The 26,649-nt window shown below is 44.2% G+C and overlaps 1 protein-coding gene across 1 annotated transcript in view; it reads left to right on the forward strand.

Moving 5' to 3' along the window:
• Nucleotides 1–5,146: 5,146 nt before the first annotated feature.
• Nucleotides 5,147–26,649, forward strand: part of MMS22L (MMS22 like, DNA repair protein) — a 171,964-nt gene continuing 150,461 nt past the window's right edge. Inside the window, exons 1-2 of the mRNA XM_083177008.1 lie at nt 5,147–5,465; nt 17,344–17,469. Of these exons, the coding sequence (XP_083033134.1) occupies nt 5,284–5,465; nt 17,344–17,469 (308 nt within the window). The 5' untranslated portion in view covers nt 5,147–5,283. The remainder of the gene's footprint in view (nt 5,466–17,343; nt 17,470–26,649) is intronic.

Genomic DNA, 26,649 nt, shown 5'->3' on the forward strand with positions numbered 1-26,649 from the left:
GCAGCTCACCACAGAACAAGCCAGTACAGGAGCTGGTTCTGCAATGGAACCCCATTAGAGCACCATGCATGCGAGAGCTTGCAAGGTACAGGAGCCATCTGACCTTTCCCAAAACTGAAAGGTCAGATGATTGAACCACTGTGACAAGCCTTTTGGCAGACAATTTTTACTCTTTGATTTTACATTTGTTTTTATGGACCTTGTACACAGGTTTCGGGGTTCCTGGTGTTTTTTATAATTAATTTTTTTTTAAATCGCATCTGGCATACAGATTTTTGTTCAAGACCTGAGAGCCGTTCCATGATTATATAAAAAGAAACCCTGATATGTCTGCCAATGCAACACTCATTTTGAGCATGGTACGCCTATATTCCTGAAAAATAATATCTAAGCTAAATAAACCGTTATATGTATTTATAATCTACCACATTTTTAGAGTTCCCATAAAACCACAAGGTGGTGGATAATTTCTCCTTCTAGAAGTTATACCATTAATTTATATTAAGTGATTGTATCTCACTGTGGAAACTTTACTTTAAATACCTGGAACATTACACCCAGGTTCTGAAATTTCCTACAGTCATAATACGAAAAGAAACCACTACTTGTTTGAAAATCACATAAGTTCTACTCTAATTGAAGTCTAGCTGAGGATCATTTTTACCTTGGAGAAAGATCCCTTCATATGCTTTCTCACCCTTCAATTTAAGGTGTGCAAGGTACACAAAAAATAAATCACAAAAGAAAAATATTTTTTATTATTACAATATTTGTTATAAAGGTTTTACATATATTTCTATATTTTTTCACAAACTGAGGTGATTTGGAACATAATTGTTCACATTAAGGGGGGTATTCAATGCTGTGGGCGAGCGGCAACAGCGAGCAGAGCTTCCTGCTCGCTGTCACCACTCACCCTGTCAGTATTCAACACAGCCCCCTCGCTCCATTTTTTGAGCGAGGGGGAATTGGCGTATGCGGCTCCTGAACCAGCGAGACTCGCGGCTAAATACAGCGAGTTTTCTGCTTTAGCCGCGGGTCTCGCTGTTTTGGGAAATTCTCGCCTTCCTGTGACGGCGAGGATTTCCCCAGAATATTGAATAGAATGAGCGGCCGTCGCAGGGGCTTAACAGCGAGGATCGTTGGTTTTCTGCAATCCTTGCTGTTTAACCCCCTCGCTGGCCGCATTGAATACCTGCCTAAAAGTCTTCACAGGAGAAAGAATACTTTGGGTATACCATTTGCACACATTGGAACTGCATCCATAAAAAAAAGGGACATTCAATATGCAGTGTTCATTCTAGCACCCGCTATCTTTGAAAACCCATGTAGTTCCTCTTCCCTGCCTGGGGTGTCACTGCTGTGGTGTTTCTAGAAGCACTACAGCAGACAGCGACACCCCAGGCAGGGAAGAGGCACTGCATGGGTTTTCAAAGATAGCGGGTGCTAAAATGAACACGAATATGTATACTTGCTATAGTGTTATAATTTCACAGCACCATTGGATTATACTAATATCCACCTCTTTTCTGCATTGTATTGGTTGAAACTTTACTCCTAGAGGTATTGAAATATACCGCTGGGCTTGCTGAATACTGTTTGGTGCCAGGTCCAGCACATGTGTTGGACACGCCCAACAACCCTAATATATAAAAAAGTGGCACATCCCTTATGATCTTTTCCCAAATACCCCATTTTCAATTTTTTTGTTAGTGGTTTTTTTTAATACATTGGGCAGTATTCAATGCTCCCGATTCACCGGGGGTTCTATTTTTTTTTTTTTTTTTTTTTTCGGCGAATCGAGCTGTTTTCACTCATTGCAGTGAATCTTTTTCACTGAAAATCTGATTCACTTTATTCAAGGTTCACTGTTTGCCGAAAGTGAACAGTGAATGCCGACCAGTTCTCTGTTTCATGCTCGCTGCAATTCGCTGGTGTATTTCAATGGGGGTTTCACTGGGATTCGCCGAGAGTGTATTCAATGCTAGGATGGCGAATTGCTTTCTCCCCGATTTATGCCATGATTCACCGTTTTGCATTCGACATCTTTTTAAGGTGAACTGGAAAGTGATCTTTTAAAATAAAGGTTTTGTTTTTGGTGTAAAAAAAAAAAAGTTTTTTTTTTCCCGGTGAAGGGGCATGCTATTTTTATTCATGTGCTTGAAGCACATTAATATATATTTAATTTTAATTTTTTTTTTTTTTTTTTTACACATTTGCCAGCAGTGGGCCGGGAGCCGCTCATTAGATATTCATATATTCATTTCACTCTGGTCCCGCTTGTTACGTCCGGTACCAGAGAAGCGGCTCCCTACCCCTGTCCCGTGCCAGCATTCCCAGGGGGCAGCCTCTGCTGCCAGTGTCCCCGGGAGCCCTCCCCCACAAATTCTGGGGCAGGCAGGGAGGCTTACATCTCCCAGCCTGCCTCCACCCCCCGGCTCCCTGTGGCGGTTAAAATTCACCAGCAAGGGCAGCGAGCCCCTGCCAGCGGTGTAGCTAGGTGCCACGGTGCCCGGAGCAAGGTCATATCCCCCCCCGGTAATGAATTGGGGGCGTGGCTAACATGTGTTGGCATGTTACATTTGAAATATATGACACTGTGGCAGAATCTGCTGCGCTATATAAGACGCTGTAACGGAATCTGCTGCGCTATGTAAGACGCTGTAACGGAATCTGCTGCGCTATGTAAGACGCTGTAACGGAATCTGCTGCGCTATGTAAGACCCTGTAACGGAATCTGCTGCGCTATATAAGACCCTGTAACATAATCTGCTGCGCTATATAAGACACTGTAACGGAATGTGCTGCGCTATATAAGACCCTGTAACGGAATCTGCTGCACTATATAAGAGACTGTAACGGAATCTGCTGCACTATATAAGAGACTATAACGGAATCTGCTGCGCTATATATGACACTGTAACGGAATCTGCTGCGCTGTATAAGACACTGTAACGGAATCTGCTGCGCTATACAAGACACTGTAACGGAATCTGCTGCGCTATACAAGACACTGTAACGGAATCTGCTGCGCTATATAACACACTGTAACGGAATCTGCTGCGCTATATAACACACTGTAACGGAATCTGCTGCGCTATATAAGGTGCAGTAACGGAATCTGGTAGCGCAGCAGATTTACAATTGTAGACAGAGATAAAACAAACTGGGTAACAACAGACAAACTTGGAGGTAGGAGGGCCCTGCTGCAAGCTTACAATCTATAGGGATCCATATACAAAAAAACATTGCAGCCATATAATACAGACAGCACAACAGTGACCCCCATATATAACAGAGAAAATATCAGTGACCACCATATATTACAAAGGGCATCAGTGACGCCCCCCCCCTTATACCACACATAACCTTCATAAAAGGGGTAGCTTGCTCTGGAGGCACAGCTCCTCTGTACTCACCACACACATCTGGCCCAGTGCTTCCATGCTGCTGAGCACTTCTTCCTCCTCCCAGAGTCCTAGCAGCAGTTGCAGAGGCACCGACTTCATTGGTGCCTCCATAGCTCCCCACGCGAGTACCTCAGTCCCGCTCTTCTCCTCCGGCGTCCCTCCCTACTCGATAGTGGCAAGTTCGGCTCCCATTCTTTGTGGCCCGCACTGCAGCACAGAAATGCGTGGGCGGAGCGCAGCCGCAGCATAGTCGCGCGTGGAGATATGGGGCAGGCAGTGCAGTGGACAGCGGGAGGGAGGAGACGGGGCCACTACCTCGGACGGCAGCCACCGGCACCCACCAATGACAGGCGGCGGAGGTGGGGCCGCACAAAGGTACTGCCGATGAGCGACGACTGAGCAGCCCCGGCCTCAGCCCAGGCTCACAGGCTGTCACTGTTTGCTTGTCAGTGACTGGGGCTGTGCGCAAGTTTCGGCGGCGGCCTCTGTAGTGTCGGCCTCACGGGAAAGTTAGGGGTAGGTATAATGGCCAATCCGCCCCTGCTGGAGTGAGACACGTGACGTGACCCCATCACGTCGCGTCCGGGACCAGGTGAGCTAGGCAGACGGGGCAGGCGCTGGGCAGGGCAGCCACTGGCGCAGGCTGCCCTGCGTGTGTAGGGCAGCAGGACTCTCATTTGCGGAGGGGGGGGCGGCGCCCTGCGCCCCAACTGCGCCCGGAGCGTGTGCTCCGGTGGCTCCGCCCTCCCTACGCCTCTGGCCCCTGCTACATTGACAGGGAGGGCTGGCAGCAAATGTTGCAGCCCTCCTGAACCCTGCGAATGTGCAGCGAATCCAAAACAGGATTCGCTGCACATGGAGAATAAAAACATTGAATACTCCCCAATATGTGATTGGGTGATTTTATATGAGTACTGAGTGTCACCACACCTCGGGGCAGGAGAAAGAGGAGAACTGCAAGTAATCAAGGGCTGTCAGCGAATGCTCTCTTTAGGGACAGGCAGGGCTATTTTTGTGCAGGCTCCAGCAGGAACTGAGGCCCTTATTCTAGTTCACTCTTTCTGACAAATATTTCTTAGATGGACAAAACCATGTGCACTGCAGGTGAGACAGGTGTTACTTGTGCAGAGATAATTAGATTTGGGTGGGGTTTTACACCTGCCTCACCTGCAGTGCACATGGTTTTGTCCATCTAAGAAATATTTTGTCAGGAAGAGTGAACTAGAATAAGGGCCTCAGTTCCTGCTGGAGCCTGCTGAAAAATAGCCCTGGGGACAGGTAATATTTGTAACACTCAAAACCCAGTTTATTCCCTTTCTCTTGTCAGCACTGGGACTGGCGTCCAACAGCGGGTGAGCCTGATGAGCGGGTGACACGGAAGGGGTAATAAGGCTGCGAAGTGTACAAAGCAGAGCCGATTACCCGCAATAATGCAGGGAGGTCGGTTGGGGCGTGTGTGCTGCGACAGCTTAATGAAGAAGATATCTGCTTACCTCAGCCCTGGCTGCAGGAGGTCCTGCTCCCCGGCCCCACTCTCTGCCATGGAGAGTAAGCCGGTCTCAGACGCCGCTCTCCGTGTCCTGACTCCTGGAACACCTGCAGTGCTTAGTGTCTGTCTGTCCCACCGGCGCCCGCCCCGTACTACTAGTAGTACTACTCTACAGCTGGAGAGCTGCTGCGATTTACATTTCCCGCACTGTAGGCTCTCCCCCTGCAGCCTATCAACGGGCACGTTGGTGTCGAAGACTGAGCGCCTCATTGGTGACGGCCTCCTCCGTGTCTCAATGTGGTGGGCGGGGTTAGAGCGCGGAGAGATGGGAAAGGGGAACCCTGGAGAGACTGGATCCGGGGGGTGCTAGCGCCGGTTATCACCATGACCGAGGAGTTCACCGGGTCCCTGACCCCGCCCTTCTCCCCGTATCTCACCGAGAGCCTGGAACTGGGTAGCGTCGTGGACTGCAGGCCGCCCCGCTTCACCTGTGCCCAAGAAAACAACAGAGATGGCGGGAAAACCTTCTCCTTTGACTCTTACTTAATGACCGGCGCCCTGAAGAGGTGAGAGGTCCCCGGAGCTGCCACTTGCGCTATAGCGGGGTGTATGGAGAGGTGCGGCGTGCGCCTGTAGTGTGGGAACATGTGGTTTGGGTTCCACCATGTGTCACGTAATCAGGACGTGGCCGCCCCCTGTATGACCGGTAGTGGGACAGCTGCAGTGCACAGCATTAGGGACGTGTCAGTGACCACTACGTACAAGGGGTGATACAGCCAACCAGCTCCCAACTGTCACAAACATTGCAGTTCGGAGCTGATTGGCTGTTACTTTAACTCTCACCGCTTTATTACTTTTTGAAGCTTGTTGCATCTACCCCTTTAGGAGCCAGCAACACACTTGGCAGAGAAGAATAAGCTGTGCATGCCCGGTGTTCATTCTGCTATATACTGCCTGCTCACTTATAATGCTGCCAGACCTAATGTACAAAAGTATGAAGCAACTGCTAGTACTATTGAGATGTGTATGTAGCATTTCAGGAGCTGTCCTGTTATTATTAGTAAGGATTCCTGGTGAGGAATGTTCTCCGTATAATCCCGGTACATGCACCTATTTCTTTTTGCAGACAGCTGATAACAAACAACAATTGCACGAATATACTGCAGCAAGTGTCTAAAGTTTTGAGTTTTTTTTTTTTTTCTTGAATCTTCTGTGTCCCTTTCACACTGCACATATTACAGCAGGTTTGCGGTGTGAAAGCACGAAGCCACTGATTGGCAATAATGCTTTACCCAGGGTTGCCAACCCTCCCGGAATCAGGGGACCCCCACTGAGCCCAAACCCCCCCCCCCCTCCCCATATCACGGCATTTAAATGCCGCAATCTGCGGTTCTCAGAGGAGGGGGCGGAGCTAAAATGGCACAATCGTGTCATTTTAGCCCCACCCCTCCATGGAGATCAGTTATTTTGACTATTTGCCGTAATGGGGACGGGGCTTAATGACGTAACTGTTAAGCCCCACCCCCAAACTCGTAATGAAAGAGGATTTTGTGCAATTCGGCAACCCTGTGTTTACCTGATGTAAGGTTTCCCCGGGAACATGGCGGAGTCTGGCACGGAGGGGTGTACGGCGGCAGGCCCCAGGTGGACCTGGCTAGCAGCGGTGACACTACGGGGGTTCCGGCAGGCGGAAAGGGGTGTGGAGTGGCCGTCTGGCTCCGGCACACTTAATCGCCACTGAAGTCCCACTCTGTGCATATCTAATGAGCGGGAGACAGTGCAGTGAATATTTAATGAGCGGGTCCACGCCCCCTGCATATGTAATTAGCAGACCCGCTCATTTCATATGCAGGGGGTGGGGACCCGCTCATTAAATATTCACTGCACTGGCTCCCGCTCATTAGATATGCACAGAGCGGGACCAGCTCAGTGCTCACTACTGCCAGGGTTCTAAATACCATTTCAGACCAGTTCTCACTGCCAAAAAAAATTGGTCTGAAATGGGTAGGACACTGCTTTTTACCCATTTAAGAAATGCCGGTATTTCTTAAATGGGTAAAGCACCCTGAAGCTTTCACACTGCAGCTTTAAAATGTTTTCAAAGGCTAAAAAACAGCAACATAGTGGGTACTTGTGTATTATCACGGCGCCCCCGATTTCCATCGCAGGGCATTGTACGGTGAAAAATCGCATCGCATGCGATGTGATTCAACGCGATTTAACCAGATTTCTAATTGTACAGGCACCTAAATGCCTTATTACCATGTTAAATGCCCCCCCAGACCCGATTTTGAATTGTATACTCACCCTCATGGGTCATGAGTATGTGAAATGCCCCCCCCCCCCATTGTTAACGCCACCCCACTATGAACGGCAACCCGAAGCGTGGCTAGCGCGTCCTCCGACCTTTTCATACCCCCACTATCAACGTCGGCGTGGAGTTGATTTTATATAGTGTGGTGAGCCACCGAGCCCGAAGCGTGGCGAGCGGACGCGTATACCTGTGAAGTAATGCGCGTCCCCTCGCTGCGCTCGCCACGCTTCGGGCTCGGTGGCTCACTGCGCTCGCCACACTTTATAAAATCAATTCCACACCGACGTGGATAGTGGGGGTATGAAAAGGTCGGAGGACGCGTACCGCCGCCCCTCGCGGGCTCGCTGCGCTCGCTACGCTTCGGGTTGGTGTTGATAGTGGGGGGCCGTTAACAATGTGGGGGCATTTTACATATTTATTAGCCATCAGGGTGGGTATACAATTAAAAATTGGGTCTGGGGGTGCCATTTAACATGGGACTCAATGGGAAATCGTGTCGCATCGCATGCCATTGTAATGACATGCGATATGACCCAATTTTAAAATTCTATTCTCAGCCCGGGAAAAGGCTGAAATCGGGTCCATCGCATACCTTAATTAGTGGTATGCGATGGGCACCGTGATAATACACAAGTACCACATAGTGTTTATGCGCTGCAGTGGAAAAGGGGTACTGCACCTTTTTATATTGTTAGTGCTCCTTAAATAGGAAGTAGCCATTGTTGGTCCAGATTGGAAAAATACAACTTCCTAAAGAGATGTTTCAAAACTTCAAGAGAGATAAAGTGTAAAAGTTGCCCACATTAACCAATTAGCTCCTGGCTATTATTTATCTAGCAGTGTATACAATTCTAAAAGTTGTCTGATTGCTATGGGCAACTTCACTTTCTTGCAGAGATTTCTCAAGTACAACTAAAGGGTTGGAAAAATACTAAATGATCTGATGAATTATGGTTCATTCCTTCTGTAGGTTTGATGTGTAATTTCTTCTGCATGTAAACTGCTCCTTAAACCAGACCAAATCTGTAATTTTAAAATTAAGAAAATACCATTTTGGAAATTGTAGCAGCATTTGGCCCATAGAGGATATGAGAAAATGCTTTAGTTGAAATCTAAAACTGACTTCCTTTCAACAATGATGGGACATATCAGAGTGGATCTGAACCAACAAACATATTTTTACCATTTACTGTAGGGGATGAGGATTAAAATATTGACATGATTGGTTATTAATGACTAGGTCAATATGGCAATGGTTGGCACTGGAAACAAACAAATTTAGTTGTAGCCTGGCGCAACTTCTTCAAAAAGATATTGAAACCACCATATACAATTGACAGGGGTTTATTAGATTAAAACAAGCAAACAAATAAATTGATACAGAATACAAACGAATAATTCTTGTGGACTTCGGACTGGGGTTTAACAATTTTTGAGGATATACATATTGTATCTCACCATCAAACGATGCTGCGGTGGGCTATTACTTCAGGCGAAGTTTCTGCGGCACCACCGCAGAGAGCTTGGTTTTTCAGATGAGGTCCTCAAAACAAGGTGCAGTTGCAGTAAAGTGCAGGTGCAGAAAGTGCGATCCCCATAAAGTGTCCAAGTGTCCAGATAAAGTGCAAAAAAGGCAGGTAATTGCACTCTGTAGAATCAAATAATGTGTCCTTTCAAAGCAGGGTCAGCAACGCGTTTCGGAGACACGCAGTCTCCTTTTTCAAGCTGGGTATGAACACATCATGATAATACACCATATTTATACCTCCCTTTAAATCTGCCCACCAATGAACATTCCGCGATTTTCGCGGGCCAGGAAGCGCCGTGCGTTCCACACGGCACTTCCGGCTTGCGTTCCACTAAGTTTGATGCGACACAGAGCATCAACAAGTGGATTACGATAGTACTTCCGCAACTCGCGCTTACCGGAAGTGTCGTGCGTTCCACACGGCACTTCCGGTTTGCGTTCCACTCGCTGAATAACCGCTCAGTGTATCGGAGGCAACTTGAAGATCTTATGTCACAATTTTTACACTTATTTCGTATAGTTATTGCGGCGCCTTCATTTACACTGGCCTCTTTTCTTCTCAGCATCAGTGTGGTCTTTTTTGAGATTCACTTCTTATCTCTCGCCTCCGTCCGCCATTTTTCTTAAGGGCAAATTTAAGGGCACATGACAGGAATGCTTTTGTTTCTGAGGTGGCTCTCCTCATATTACCGGTCTGTGCAGTACTTCATTCCTGCATTGTCCATCCCTAATTACCGGGAGAGCCAACCTCATTACTTCATTATTCCTTTTTCGATCATCATCGGTACATGTGAAAAATATAATAAATAAAAACGACATTAGTTATAAAATCTTTTAAAACATTTTAAAAAACAATACTATAAAAAGGATAAAAGAGGATAAAGGATAGAAACACTGATAATAATTGATAATAATTTATTCTAAAAACCACTTCAATTCAAAATCAGCATTAAGACCATTTGGGCACAAAGTATCTAAAGTAAAAATCCATTTCATCTCATTCTTAGCTAGTCTGATCTCCAAATCCCTAGTCTTCCAATTGCTGGTTACTTGTTGGATTCCTAGGAATCTTTTGATTGCTCCTTCACATTTGTTATGTTGTTTCGTGAAGTGATCAGACAATGGATGAGTCATGCATCCTTTTCTTATGTTGTATACATGCTCGGCCAATCTCGTAAATCATATTACACTCACACTCGAGCATGTAGATTACATTCCTAGAATGGCATGTGATAAACTGGTTGATTTTGTGCCTTTTGCCATTGATTTCAAATGAAGTGGTCTTTTTCTCATAGCCATTTTTGTTGGTAGTTTTGCACATGAGACACGATCCACAACGGTGGAAACCTTTGTTTCTATCACTTCCCCCAACTTTTTCAACCAATGCACTTTATACCAGAATGTTTTTCAATGAAGGGGCTCTCCTGTAAATGAAATTTGGTTTTGGAGGCATCACTTTACCCAAAATGGGGTCATCTAAAAGAATACGCCAGTTTTTCCTCACTGTGTTCTCCACCTTTTTATGATGGGCCCCATACTGGGAAAAAAAGGCCCATTCCGTGTGCTTTGAGTTTCTATTTTGTTGGGGATCCTTTTGTTTAATTTTCAGCAAATCCGTTCGGCTCATTTTATTTACCTTTTCTTTGGATTCCTGGAGCCTATCATGAGTATAACCTTTTTGGAGGAATCTTTGGTCTATATCAGTTATTTGTTGTTCTAGTACTTCTACTTTGGTACAATTCCTTTTTAACCTCATGTATTGACCTATTGGGATGCTATTTAACCATCTCTGGTGATGTTCGCTGTTAATTTCAATATACGAATTTGAGTCGGTCTCTTTCCTATAGGTCTTTGTATGAATTGTTCCGAGATCAATATATATTTTCAAATCCAAGAACACCAATTCAGATTTGCTGATATTAAAAGTAAGTTTTATGTTAAAATCATTGGAATTTAAAATCTCACAAAACTCGTTTAAAAGACTTTCGTCACCCCTCCATATAAATAAAATGTCATCAATAAAACGCCACCAGGCTACCAGGTTTACCCCCTCCGCCAACCTGCTCTCCACTGTTCCTGTTTCCCAGAAGGCCATGAACAGGTTGGCGTAACTTGGGGCAAACCTGGTACCCATGGCTGTCCCCTTTATTTGGAGATAATAATTTCCGTTAAAATAAAAATAATTGTTATGTAAAATAAAATATATTGAATCTATTATAAAATCTTGTAATTCTTTCGAATATTCACTTTTCCCCAGAAAAAAACGTATGGCCTCTTCTCCGTTTTTCCAATCTATGATTGTATATAGTGTGCTGACGTCTGCACTGACTAATATACAACTTTCATCCCATACTATGGGTTCCATTTTTCGTAGGACATCACCTGTATCTTTCAGGAAGGATTGTGTCTTTGAAACCAGTGGCTGAAGGTAGAAGTCTACTAAGGCCGATAAATTTGATGTTATACATCCTGTTCCTGTTATAATCGGTCTACCGGGGGGTTTTGTTAAATGTTTGTGAATCTTTGGTAGTACATAGATTGTGGGGGTCGTGGGATTTGAGATATTAATGAAGTCATATTCTTCCTTTGAAATTAGCTCATTTTCCATTGCTACTTTAGTGAGCTCCTGGAGTTTTTTTATTATTGAAGTGGTGGGGTCACTTCTAAGCTTTTTATAGGTTTGAGTGTCATTTAATTGCCTCTCAATTTCCTTAATGTAATCATTTTTATTCATGATTACTACCCCTCCCCCTTTGTCAGCGGGTTTGATTATTATCAATTATTATCAGTGTTTCTATCCTTTATCCTCTTTTATCCTTTTTATAGTATTGTTTTTTAAAATGTTTTAAAAGATTTTATAACTAATGTCGTTTTTATTTATTATATTTTTCACATGTACCGATGATGATCGAAAAAGGAATAATAAAGTAATGAGGTTGGCTCTCCCGGTAATTAGGGATGGACAATGCAGGAATGAAGTACTGCACAGACCGGTAATATGAGGAGAGCCACCTCAGAAACAAAAGCATTCCTGTCATGTGCCCTTAAATTTGCCCTTAAGAAAAATGGCGGACGGAGGCGAGAGATAAGAAGTGAATCTCAAAAAAGACCACACTGATGCTGAGAAGAAAAGAGGCCAGTGTAAATGAAGGCGCCGCAATAACTATACGAAATAAGTGTAAAAATTGTGACATAAGATCTTCAAGTTGCCTCCGATACACTGAGCGGTTATTCAGCGAGTGGAACGCAAACCGGAAGTGCCGTGTGGAACGCACGACACTTCCGGTAAGCGCGAGTTGCGGAAGTACTATCGTAATCCACTTGTTGATGCTCTGTGTCGCATCAAACTTAGTGGAACGCAAGCCGGAAGTGCCGTGTGGAACGCACGGCGCTTCCTGGCCCGCGAAAATCGCGGAATGTTCATTGGTGGGCAGATTTAAAGGGAGGTATAAATATGGTGTATTATCATGATGTGTTCATACCCAGCTTGAAAAAGGAGACTGCGTGTCTCCGAAACGCGTTGCTGACCCTGCTTTGAAAGGACACATTATTTGATTCTACAGAGTGCAATTACCTGCCTTTTTTGCACTTTACCTGGACACTTGGACACTTTATGGGGATCACACTTTCTGCACCTGCACTTTACTGCACCTTGTTTTGAGGACTTCATCTGAAAAACCAAGCTCTCTGCGGTGGTGCCGCAGAAACTTCGCCTGAAGTAATAGCCCACCGCAGCATCGTTTGATGGTGAGATACAATATGTATATCCTCAAAAATTGTTAAACCCCAGTCCGAAGTCCACAAGAATTATTCGTTTGTATTCTGTATCAATTTATTTGTTTGCTTGTTTTAATCTAATAAACCCCTGTCAATTGTATATGGTGGTTTCAATATCTTTTTGAAGAAGTTGCGCCAGGCTACAACTAAATTTGTTTGTTTCCAGTATTCTTAGGAGGTGGTGTACCTCCTTCTTTTGTTGTAGTAGGCCGCACTTCCTCAAATTTATTGCGCTAATTATTCCACATACCCTGTGCATATCTAATGGTTGGCACTGGTTGTTAAGGGGTGGACACAAGGAGCGATCCTTCTAAGCGATTTTGACCACATAGTCAAATTTGCTTAGAAGGTTAGTAAAGATCGCTGTCAAGGTTAGACAAATCACCCTATAATATCGCTTAGTAAAAAAGAGTTGCCAGGCAAGAATATTTTGACTAGATTTTAAAATATGTTTGTTTTTATGCTGTCATTAAATGGAATATATCTTTAAAAACGTACTTCACTATTATGTCATTTTCTTTCATATATATGATCTACTACACGGGAGGAATCCTGGTATCTTTCAAGATTCCAAGCGCCTGCTAAGTTGTTGTTCCAATCTTTTGCTTTTGTGGTGTATGGTGAAGGTTTGAGGGACCTGTAGGTATATTTAACTAATTGGGCTGCCGGACGTGCAACATTCTCATCTATATAACTTTGTTTGCAAAGATTGCTGGCTGTCTAGTCAAAATCGCTGGTATTTACTGCTGAGGGCGATGCTACCAGAGTATGTTAATTCTAGTATAGTCAAAACCGCCAATAGACAAAATCACTTATACGGCCTTTCACACTTACATAGCCGGGTCATACCCGGGAATGTGTTTCCAGATGCTTCCCGGGAATGTACCCTTTCACACTGCACTAAGACCTGGGATCGACCCAGGACAGCCCTGTTCACACTGATCCCGGGAAATCCCTGCAAATACATATGTATGTCATTAGAAATGGACTCCAGGGCTCTGAAAGATGACATCAGCATTTGTGAGCCCAAGAATAAAAATAATATCTTTATTGTCATAAAAATACATGAACATTAAACGAAATTCCGGTGTAAACAGTACAGAATAAAAGAAAGTAGCATTTGGTACAAGATTTATGCGGAATTCAGTATTCCCACTAGGTGTTTAAGACACGAATTGCTGTCGGAAAGAAACTCTCTCTGTATCATTTAGTCTTACACAAAACCGAACGATATCGCTTGTTTGAAGGAAGTAAGCCACAGATACCACCCTCTGAAGGGTTTTGCGATCAGCAACGGAGCAGGAGCCAAACCACGCCACAAAGCTCCAATCAGCAGCTTTTTTAAAGTCCCATGTACCCGATTCCGGGTACAGGACCATTCACACTGATCGCATCCTGGGTCGATTCCGGAAAGAAATCCCGGAATATTCTTTCAAGACCCTTTCACTCTGAGCTAAATCCCAGGTTGATATGCGTTCATGTGCAAAAAGCTGGGATAAAATTGTCAGTGTAAAAAATGTATAAGTCATCTAGTCAAGTTGCTTAGCCAAAGTTGCTCAGTAGCAAAAATCACTCTGTGTGTGCACCCCTTTTAGGGTTTTTTTTTTTTTTTGTTATTTATCTTATGTGCAGCATGTCTGAATTCTGTCCCGAAGTGCACAGGACTGTGCATCAGATTGGATGTCAAACACACATGGTCAAATCGCCCTACTATATGAGCACCTTTTTAATTTGGGACCAATATGATATAGAATAAATGTGAAGCACATTTTAATAAGTTTCATTGCACAACTTGCCAGTATCTGCAAAAGAGAGCAACTCAAGATCCCTGCTGCCTTTTAATGTATGTCAGTGGTGTCAGGATAAGCTGCATGTATTGTGGACCTTTTTCTGATCCATTTGGTCCTCTGTGCAATCATACAGAGGACCGATGATTTGCGCAGGTTGCGTTCACCCATGGCGAACATTTGGTTCGCCGGGTGCATGTACCCTACACGCCAAGGAGGGGCGCTGGGCAGCCCAATTAGCATATGGCGTTCCCATGAGAACACTGGGTGTTCTCATGCTAATGAGGCTGTGACGGACATACGGGGGGGGGGGCAGGCAGGGGGGGGGGGGCAGGCAGCTGACATCACTGGATGTCAGCTGCCCGCCCTGTCCTCGCACAGGGCGCCCGCAGTTTACAGTCACTAGATAGGTGTCTCTGAACTGCGAGTGCTGGAGAAATTATTCGATGGTCGGCGACCATCGAATGATTTATCCCCACCACCATGTACCATGGTACTATAGCAGCAAGGTCCATCATAGGAACAGAACCCCCTAATCAGGAGCAGGGTGCCATAACCCTCAATACAGTGCTCTTCCCAACTGGGTATACGAAGCAATATATTTATATTTTAAATGTTTTTTGTTAGTTAATATTTATTTCGTTTGCTAATCCACGTTTGGTGACCTTTTTAAATAATTCCTCAAAGTAGCGCTGTTCATTTGTATTCTTTGGGAGTGACTAGCCCTATTTATACAGCTGTGGTTGAGAAAACCGTCTAATTCTAGCGCCTGTAATGTAACATCTTACATCTGATGTAACATCATGTTACATCTTTTGGGATCCCGATGCTAGGTTGACACTGTATAGGTCAAAATGTTGATACAATCAGATATTGACATGGCGATGTTCGGCACATTAAAAGTTCAACCTGAGTGGTTTTGGTGGGGTTTTTTTACACTTTTTTTTTCCTACTTTACCATCCATGTGGACTTTGAAAAAAGTCAAATGAGGCAAGCTCAGTGGTAGTGGAGTTAGGCATGTGGCGCAATGCTGTACACTAATTGGGGGTCCAGGTGCTCAGATGTTGATCTTGTGCATGTCCGGTATCTTTTGTCACGCTCTCCTTGAGCTTTTTACATGTTTGGAAGTAACACTGTTTCTACTGTACTACTTACGGTGGAGGTGTATTCGATGTTCACAGGCACAACAGAATTTTATATACATGATTATCAGGGGTGTACAGGTACACCCCTGATAATTGTGCACCCTTTGTTCCGTTTTGCCGGATTATTGTGGTATTACCCCCGCAGCGAGACATCCCCGGCTACCTTCTGCCTGCAACGTTGTCCCCAGGGCGTCACAACTTCTCCAGCTGTGCTGGTCTCCCCGATGTTCATCTTCCCTGGCAGTGCCGCTCATTTCCACCCACAGAATGACTTCTGACACCACTCCTCTCCCACCACTCCTCTCCCGTCCTTTCAGCTCGCCACACACAGCAGCATTCCCCCCCCCCCCCCCCCCCCCATTCCCTCAATGCTGTATCGTAACCCTCTGATGGCCTCTAAACACTCATTTTATTACATCTAAGTATCCCTCCCCCCCGCACGCACAGCTGTTGTGTCTGGGTTTAAATAGGTGCCGGAAAAGCACCAAAAGGTGCTTTGGGGCTTATGTAATAGCTGGTAAGATTCAGACTGAACAGGAATTCTGGTGAAGAGTCTTGTATTTTTAAAGTGGCCATTATTTTCAAGGAAAAACCAAGCTGGCTTTGCCTTGAAAATGATTGGCACTCTAAAACTAGGGGTATACTCACTGGGAATCGAACACCACTTACCTCTCGCAGACAGTTACCTAAGCCTTGCTTGTCTAATAATGGGACATAAGGTGTGGACACCGGATCAGTATGAAATCCCGACGATCGAAATACTGACGCCGGAATCCCGACCGCCGCAATGCCGACAAGGAGGGGCCATGGATCCCCCCCCGCGCGGGCTCGCTACGCTCGGCACACTATTTTATTCTCCCTCTGTGGGACACCCATAGAGGGACAAAGTACTGGCATTCACTCTGAGAAGTTTCATCCATCCTCCTTCAGCCGCCCAGGAGGGAGTCCGACCCGGTGATTTACATGCAGCATGCACTTCCATGATCTTCGGCTCCGATGCGCAACGGATCGGATTGGATGTCACACACATGATATTTGTGAGATTCAAACTAATGTTCTATTCAATTTTGACTACTTGGTCAAAATTGATAGCCATAATCGCACCAAGGGCCTTATTCTAGTTCACTCTTCACTGCAAATTCCTTCTCAGATGGACAAAACCATGTGCACTGCAGGGGGGCAGATGTAACCGGTGCAGATAGAATTAGATTTGGGTGAGATATTTTGTTTCGGTGCAGGGATAGCTGACTGCTTTATTTCTACACTGCAATATAGATCTCACTTTGAAGAAAAACCCCACCCAAATCTAATGGGTGCCGGGCGGGTTCCCGACAGTCGGGATCCTGACAATCATTTACCCGACGTCGGGATCCCGACTGTCAAAACGCTGACAGCCGGGTGCCCGACGGCCACCCGCTATTTTCCCTCGTGGGGGTCCACGACCCCCATAGAGGGAGAATAGAATAGGTGGCTCGCGTAGTGAGCCACCGTGCCCGCAGCGTGGCGAGCGCAGCGTGGCGAGCGCAGCGAGCCCACAAGGGGCTTTTTTGCACTCGCCATGCTGTCTGACTCTGGCCAGTCGGGATAATGACTGTCGGGATCCCGACTGTCTGAGTCCCATACCACACCCAATCTAATTGTATCTGCACATGTTATATCTGCCCCCCTGCAGTGCACATGGTTTTGTCCATTTGAGAAGGAATTTGCCTCTTAAGAGTAAACTAGAATAAGGCCCCATGTGTCCACAGCTTTACAGTTGTAATGGACCCTGAATTTGCATTGAAGAGCAGCCAGTATATGAGAAGGGGGTATGTACAGTCCTGGATTTACATTTTATATGTTACGTTTTTCCCCTTTTTTTAATGATTTACCTACATTTTTTTTCCATGTAGGCTCTTGCTGAAACTTGATCCTTCTCCAACTGATTATGAGACTGATATTGTAGAGATTTTTGGCTTCCAATGGGTAACTGAAACCGCTCTTGTGGAATCCACAGACCTTCTGTTTGGACTGCTCAGGTGTACTATTTATTTATTTATTTAGTGTCATTTGTTTTTTTATTCTTATGTTAACTTTAAAAAAAAAAAAAAAAAGTAAAAATGACTCTTTAGGGGTAAATTTACTAAAGCTTCTAAAAATGAAAAGATAATGTTGCTCATAGAAACCAATCCGATCCTGTCTATCAGAGAAATAATGGACATAATCGAGTTGGTTTCTATGGACAACATCACCTCTTTTCTTTTTTTAGAAGTTTTTAGTAAATGTACCACTTAGGATTCTGGTATATTTATCTCTACAATTGAGACTCTCAAATCTTACAGTACAGGATCTGAAATCCAAAACTTTTTGAGCATGAGTGAAACACCTTTTTTGATGTTTCAATGCACAAACACATTATCACCCCTGATAAACCACAGTTATCTGGGAAAATGCTTTGTGTGCTTCAGACATGCAAAGCATAATCTGGGATAACAGACGCTGGAGACCTATTTTTGTGTAATTAATGCATGGGTCTTGGAACTTATCCTGGATCCCATGTGTCATCACCTAAACTCAGATAATTTATTGTATGTACAATTGGGCTATAATTTGATAGGCGGTTCACACTAAGCTAAACAATACAAACAAAGTGTAGAAATGTCCCAAGGCGCAGCCAGTCCCTGCAGCCACAGATCCAAGTAGGGGACCACTATGCAATCCTCACTTGATGATATTCCTAAACAAAAGTTGAATCTGTTGGCGCTGAACTTTGTTAGCCTCCGAATTCAGTGAATTTTCTCATGATGTTGGAAAATGATAAATAGAAAAATGTGTATAAATACCAAATAATTCTAAAAAACTCAATAGTGTTACAAAAGAGACCCCAAGCTTCGTCCAGGACTCACACTGGGGTAAGTGCAAACATGAACATAAAGGTATCTTTATATCTTCTTCATTTAAGGAATCACCAAATGTGATAATAATAGATGATCATGAATGGTAGTAGTTTCCAAACTTTAAGTGCGTACCGTACTCACTAAAGCGACAGAATGCTTTAAACAAATATAAAGGTTTCAGTGATCTAAATAGTCATATGGAGGGAGCACTTCCGGTTCAAGGGTCGCGTGTCTTTCGATATAATAAATGAACTATAACAGGCGCATATATATATATATATATATATATATATATATATATATATATATATATATATATATATATATATATATATATATATATATATATATATATATATTCGGAGAGCGCTAAGTTTAAGACCACCTAGTCACTTTTGTACAAATTTCTTACTGGGTAAGACACTAATCATATTTATATCAACAATTCATTGTCCCTTTCCCGACTGAAACGTGGAATCCGTTCAAGGTAAAAGTTCTTTATTGAAACACAACGCGTTTCGTCAGAACGACTTCTTCAGGGGTAAGACTAAAAGTGGTACAGAAAGAAAACAGGGGGCGTACTATCAGTGTTACAGTACATTGCATCAATAGCCATACAACAGGTATAATCATTTGTACTTATATACATACCAGAATGTTTTAAATGTAAGGTCTATTCAGCGATTAGAATTCATACAGGATAATGGTAAAATCTAAAATGTATTTTAAAATTCAATGATTACAATCATGAAACAAAAACGTAAGTAGAAGAGCAAGCAAAGAAGATATAAAGGCTGGCACTTGGCCAGACTACATACCAGTAGAGTGTAAAATGGGTGAAAGCCAAGCTGGCTTAGTAATAAGATGTATTTTAAGGGCTTTTTCTGTGGGGATGGAGTCCTTGAAAGTAGAGCTCACAGGGCCTGAAAGCATTAATTAATTGCTTAATTATGGCCAAAAAACAATGGTAATTTTCTATAAAGTTTTTGAATGAAATTTACATACCCCTAAAAAGATGATTCAAGGGGAAGCCGATTTAGCTCGGTGTGCTGGATAACACCAGTAGGGGTCAGATCCTAGACAACTGGACTCTAGGAGTCTGAATACATGAAATAAATATTTAATTATGATCAAAATACATTGGTATTTTTGAATATTAAGCACAATAGATATTAAATTACATACCGCTAGGGTGATGACTTTAACGGGGAGAGCCCGTCTAGCTTTGTATATTGAACGGTTTAGGGTGTAATCCTAGGGTATAGGGTTCACCATACCTAAAAATATTTTTATTTTTTTATTATTAAATGGTAAATCGGATAGACACCGAAAATTTCATCAAATTTCAATCAATATATGAAAAAGAAGTGTTTCACATACCAATATGGTGGAAGGATTGGGAAAGGCCACACCGGCCTAGTGTAGTAAAGATTCCCGTAGGAAAAACGATCCTCAGAAACAGGGCTCACAGGGTCTAAAAAGTGTTATCACCGTATTAGCAACTAGATATATTTTAGGGGTGGGGGGTCAAAAATAGAAAGAAAGGTAATGGGATATTCTACACCTACCGTATTACTACGGATAAACTTTCAAGGTCCCAATAGAAAAATAGTGATCCGGATTGGGATGTCACCTCTCAAATAGTCACCTAAAATAATGGGTTTACAAATATAAGGATCGTGAGGATCCCCGTTATCATAATTCTGTTTACATGGAGGGGAATATAAGTACCAATTAATAAAGAACTCATGTTGCAGTTCCCATATTTACAAATATTAACTGATAATCATATATATATATATATATATATATATATATATATATATATATATATATATATATATATATATATATATATATATATATATATATATATTTTCATATGTTTAACAATTACAACAATACCTTATATTTGCCCCTACTGACACAAACAAATCCATTAGTTCAAAATTGTGACTAAACATTTGAACTAATGGATTTGTTTGTGTCAGTAGGGGCAAATATAAGGTATTCTTGTAATTGTTAAACATATGAAATATATATATATATATATATATATATATATGTACAAATCTGATTATCAGTTAATATTTGTAAATATGGGAACTGCAACATACGGAGTTCTTTTTTTTTTCAAAATAGATTTTTATTAAGTCTTGCAAAGAGAGGAGCAATTTACAGGAGGGTAACAATTGTGCATTGAACAGAAATACTTTGAACAATGAAGAACAATATGAAGACAGATCATTTAAAATCAATACATAATCTGTAATATGATTCGCCATATCTTATTCCAGTTGACAAGACACATTTAACAAGGTGGGGGGGGGGGGGGTTAGGAATAGAAGGAGGGAAAAGGTGGGGAAAGGGATGGGGGTGGGGGGCCTCAACATATTATACAATACAATAGGAAATATGAGAAGGGGATCGAGATCACTCATCAGTGGTATGCGGTGGAGAGGAGAGAGCTGCCAAGTCTAAGGGCTCACTATATAATACAGTTTGGCCCTGTTTTTCTCTGTATTCGCTCCACTTAAACCATTTCATATGGATTGAAGTAGCAGAGGGTGAGTATTTAACGTTGGCTGTCTCAAGCAAGAAATGTTTGTTTATTTTGTTTGCTATGTGTCTAATTGATGGGATGACAGGTGATTTCCAGTGTTGGCCTATAGCAGCTTTGGTGGCTATCAGGATGTGACCAAGTATATATTGATCTCCCACCACGAGATGTGTGTTATGGTGTAGCAATGCAACGATCGGGCTGGGCAGGATGTGGATTCCCAAAACCTCAGCTATGAGGAGAAACACTTCAGACCAAAGCGTGCGTATTATCGGACATTCCCAAAAAATATGGTGAATGGTGCCGATGCCTCCACAATTCCTCCAACATAAGTTGGATACAGAGGGCCAAATGCCATGTAGCCGCTGAGGTGTGAAGTATGCCCTCTGGCACAGCTTGTAGAACATTTCCGAGTGTTGTAAACATTTGGACATTTTAAACCCGGAGTAGGAGATAGTCCCATTCCTCTTCAGTTAAAGTAATAGAGAGGTCTGATTCCCATTTAATATGTGCTGGTAGCTTCCCTTTCTTTGATTTAGTAGTTTGATATTCGTACCATCTGGAGATTCCTCCTTTATGTGACGGGGAAGTCAGTCTAGAGAATAGAATTCTAGGGAAGGCTGGAACCCCAGATGAAGATTGAAATGCATTAGATAACCAGTGGCGTATTTGAAGGAATTTGTAGAAATCTTGCTTAGGGACATTATGCTGCGCCTGAAGAGTGGAGAATTGTAAGAGGATACCTTCGGGGAATAACTGTTTCAGGGAGGGCAGGCCAGCTGTAGCCCAGCTGTCTAACTGTAAATTAGGGATCAAACTGGCTATGGATTTAAGCGTTAAGTCCGGGCCTGGTAGGGATATCTCCTCATCGTCTTTGATAGCTCTGTGCCATGCAGAAATTGTGGCTCTAATAGCTGCTCCCGGCCCTGACCAAGTTGGGGATGCATGTGAGGGTATCCAGAAGAGATCTGCAAGATGAAATTTAGGTAGAAAGGAGCGTTCCATAATTACCCACGGTTTAGGTGAATGGGGTGCGAACCAATCCCTGGCCTGACTAAGTATAGAAGCCATTTGATAGGCCTCAATATCTGGGTAGGCCACACCCCCAGAGCGTTTGGGTAAGGTAAGGATTTTCCTTGAAATACGGGGTCTAGTTCCCTTCCAGATGTATTTAGAAAATAAGGTGTTAAATTTAGATATAATAACTTTGGGGGGGTTCCTAGGGATAGCTCGGAAAACATACATGAGCTTGGGCAATAAGACCATTTTAGAGGCCGTGATCCGGCCCATCCAGGAGATCTCATGGAGAGACCATTCTGTAATGAGCTTTTCAAAGGCGTTAAGTAGTGGTATAAAGTTACACTCAAATACATCGCTGTCCCTGGTCACATGCACCCCCAGGTATTTAATAGACCTCGTCTGCCATGCGTATCGGTATCTGTCTTTCAGTAGCGCAACAGTCTCCGGAGGAACGTTTAGGGGGAGGGCTTCAGTCTTGGTTGTGTTCAATTTATAGAAGGAGATATTAGAGTATTCTGTTAAAGCCAAATGTAGTGCATCGAGAGATTTTTCTGGGTGTAGTAGGCATAGGAGTATGTCGTCGGCAAATAGGCATATTTTGTGTGATTTCCCTCCAATAGCAGGGCCGAAAATCTCACCAGCTGATCTAATCCTTTCGGCTAAAGGTTCTATGGCCAACGCAAAGATAAGTGGTGACAAGGGGCAGCCCTGTCTAGTGCCGTTAGTAATCTTAAAGCTAGAGGAGAGGCAGCCATTTACAAACACCTTCGCGGATGGGTACGAGTATAAAGCAAAAATAGAATCTAGGAACCTGCCTCTAAAACCAAACTTTAACATTACGGATCTGAGGTATCCCCAGTGTAGCCTGTCAAAAGCCTTTTCGGCGTCTAAAGAGAGCAACAATAGGGGTTCTTGACTCAGATCGCAGCTTTCTAGAACATTAAACACTCTACGCGTATTATCCGGGGCCTGTCTGCCCGGGACAAATCCCACCTGGTCAGCCGCCACCAGAAAAGGTAGCAGAGGGGATAACCTGTTAGCAATCATTTTCGCATAAAGTTTTAGATCCGTGTTCAGTAAAGCTATGGGGCGAAAATTCTGTACTGATGTGGGAGGTTTGCCTGGTTTTGGAATCGCCACTATCCTGGCTTCCAGCATTTCTTTCGGGAAGCTTTTGGAATCTGAAGCTCCGTTAAAAACTCCTAGCAATATAGGGGCCAATTCTGTCTTGAAGCATTTATAAAAATTAGAAGGGTAGCCATCGGGACCAGGGGCTTTATCGCGTGGCAAAGCATCAATGGCCGCCTCTACTTCGGACAAGGACCAGGGGGAGCACAGGGACAGACAGGTCTCGGAGTCAATTTCTGGGAGATCAATGTTGCTCAAAAAAGCCTCGATGTCAGCTGTAGCAGGCTGAGGGGTATTGGGGTCCAAGTTTAGGTTATAGAGCTGGGAATAGTATTCCGCGAAGGTGTTTGCTATGTGGAAGGGGTCTACAACCCTATTTCCCCGGGAGTTATGTATAAGATTAATTCTCGCCTTAGCTTTGTGTCCTCTCAATTTCCTAGCTAAAAGTCTGCCCGCTTTGTTCCCAAAGGAGTAAAAATGCTGATTAAGTCTAGCTATATTCCGCTGAACTTCCTGAAGGGAGAAGGTATTCACCTTATCTCTCGCCAGTAGGAGACTCTTGTATATAGATTTGTTAAGGGGGTCCGCCTTATGGACAGATTCTAGTCTGGACAGCTCAGTTTCGGCAGATACAAGCTCCCTAGCGCGGGCCTTCTTTAGTCTAGCTGCTGTTTGTATCGCGGAGCCACGGACAACTGCCTTGAGAGAGCACCAATGATTAAACACACTAGTGTCCTCTGGTTTGTTAGTAGAGGTGTACAGGGAGAGGGAATCTTGAATAGCCTGACGAGATTCCAAATGGGACAGTGCATGGTTGCCCAGTCTCCAGGGGCCCGGAGTAACTCTATAAGAGCCCTGGTCCCATGTAATTAATAAGGGGGAGTGGTCGGACCAAGTCATAGGCAGTATATCGACTTTACGCAGGGAAGCTAGCGTCCATTTGTCAGTTAATGCCAAATCAATCCGTGAGTATGACTGATGTGGGTGGGAAAAAAAAGTATAGTCCCTAACCGCAGGATGCTTGGCTCGCCAAGCATCGTGCAGGTCATATTCGCCCAGGATCTGACGTAACCCGGTAGGATGGTCTACTGGATGGGGGCCTACATGCCCACCAGGGCGGGATCTATCGACAGTAGGGTCGAGGACTGTATTGAAGTCTCCGAGCAGGAAAAGGGCTCCCTTTGCGTGTTTTTGAACTAATGCGCATAATTTTCTACAGAAGGGAATTTGCCTTGTGTTAGGGGCATAGCAGGAGACCAGGGTGACATCTGTGTTTTCGAGCGTGCCCACTAGTATAATGTATCTCCCCTCTGGGTCACAGTGTTGGGAGGTGACTGAGAAGGAGCAGTTAGCAGAAACCAATATAGCCACTCCTGCCTTTTTAAGGGGGCCATTAGCAGTGTAGCACTGGGGATATCTATTATCGAAAAACTTGGGAGGGGCTGATCTTTTGAAGTGTGTTTCTTGGACGGCTACTATTTGGGCTTTCAGTTTGTGGAAGGAGGCCAAAGCCACTTTACGTTTCTGGGGGGAATTCAATCCTTTCACATTCAATGAGAGAATATTAACCATTATTCAGGGACATAAAGTGCTGATTTTTTCCTTGGGTCAGTATATCAATCACATTGGGCATATATATGTTGAGTCGAGGGGTACCAAGAGGGAAGGAAAAACAGGACAATGAAAGGCCTAGGTAGAGGAGGGGGAACAAAAGGACAGCGACTCTAAGAGTCGTAGTAAGGCGCCAAAATAGATACGCCTCACCCATATCTACAGGGGGGTAGTGGCTACCACCCCGCGGTCTCCTAGGTAACAAAAGAATAATTACATTGATCACAGAATAAATGAAACCAATATGGTATCTAAACATAACACCATTTCAAATACTAAAGCAGAACAAATTAGAGATATACTCAGCATTACATCTCATGGGGCTCTCACCCAGATATAAGAAGGGTAAAACTAGATAAGTACCTCTGCTGGTTTCTGTTGACTCTGTCTTAGAAGCTTAGACTCCCGGGTATATCCCAGAGCGCCCCCTGGAGCAGTTGTCACTTGGCGCGTTAATTAGGGGAGCCCATATTTGAGTACCAGTGGTCCTTCTGCAGGGCACATCAGGTCCTACCCATTAGTGACATCGCACCGAGGCACCCATGAGCAGGGAGCCCGCGAGTCAGACACCCAAGCAGTGGAAATCAAAATATAACTTCCTAAATACACAACTCTTATCTAAACATAACTTAACTGTATTTTAGGGCTACTCCTTACTTATCAAGTACCATACCCATACAAAAAAGATAAAACAGATATAACCATGTAGTGTATATGGGAGATAGAACGCATACTGTATAGCATGGATGACAGTCCAGAGAGTTTGGGGGAGGTATGAGTCTCCGTGTTGTTGTGTCGCTACTCCGCCTCCGACCAGTCCCGCTGAAGTCGTCGGTCAGGAGGAGCGTCCGGGTTGGAACCCGATAAGTTCCATTTGTGCAGAAGTTTCATACCTTCATCAACCGAAGAAATGGAGATAGTCGACCCCTCACGCATGATCAGAAGGCGAGTCGGGAAACCCCAGCGGTAGAGTATATTTGCCTTCCTGAGAGCTGTGGTAATAGGTTGCAGAGATCGCCGTTTGGCGAGAGTCGCCTGAGACAGGTCCCCGAACAGCTGGTATGATTCCAGTGCCTCCGCTGTGTCAGAAGTGGGTCTAGCAGCCTTCAGTAGCGCTTCTTTAATGTGGAAGAAGTGTACCCTCATTAGGACATCCCTGGGAGCCCCATCAGGTGCGTTCCTCGACTTCGGGATTCTATGTATCCGGTCCAGGAGCAGATCAGCGGGTGAGGCCGAGGGCAAAAGTTTTTTAAAGATGGTTATCACAAAGTCATGAAGGCTACTGTTAGAGATGTTGTCAGGGATGCCCCTCATTTTAAGGTTATTTCTGCGTGACCGATCCTCCATGTCCGCCAGTTTGTCCCTCATGGCTGCAACCTCACCCTCAAGTGCGGCATGTGACTCAACCAACATATTATGAGAGCCAACCACTTCTCCCATTTTAGATTCTAGGTCATCTGTGCGCTCCCCCAGTTCATCTATGGAGCGCTGACACGACTGGAGCGAAGTACGGATTTCTGCCGTGACTTCATCTTTAACTTGTGTCAGCAACATTTTTAGCGTGCCTACTGTCAGCGCCTCATCGTCCGCTACTTCCGTGCGAGTTGAGGGTCCCGCCTGGGAGGGCGTAGCTGGGGTGATCCCGCTTGGCGTTTGGGGAGGGGTCGAATTTGAGGTTGGAGGCTGCGTGCTTATAGTGGCAGAGGGTTTAGGTGATGGTTTGAAGAAAGGCACCTGCGACACAATTTTGGGTACTTTGCTTCTCCGTGAAGGCATAGCGGCAAATGTGAAATGTTGTAAGTGACACTGGGATATGGTATGCTATAGTCGTGAGGGGTCTAACTGAAATATTATACAAACACTGTCATTTACTGTGGCGTCATTTCATCCCGGCTCATGTGATCAGTATAAGCTCTCAGACCGCAGGGTGTGGAGGAGCCTGTTAGTGCATAGGATGTTTGGGCATTGTGGTTAGGCAAGTGGGAGTTTCACCACAGCAGGGT

This window comes from Crinia signifera, chromosome 3 (genome assembly GCF_055691185.1).
Source record: "Crinia signifera chromosome 3, ASM5569118v1, whole genome shotgun sequence".
Classification (NCBI taxonomy): domain Eukaryota; kingdom Metazoa; phylum Chordata; class Amphibia; order Anura; family Myobatrachidae; genus Crinia; species Crinia signifera.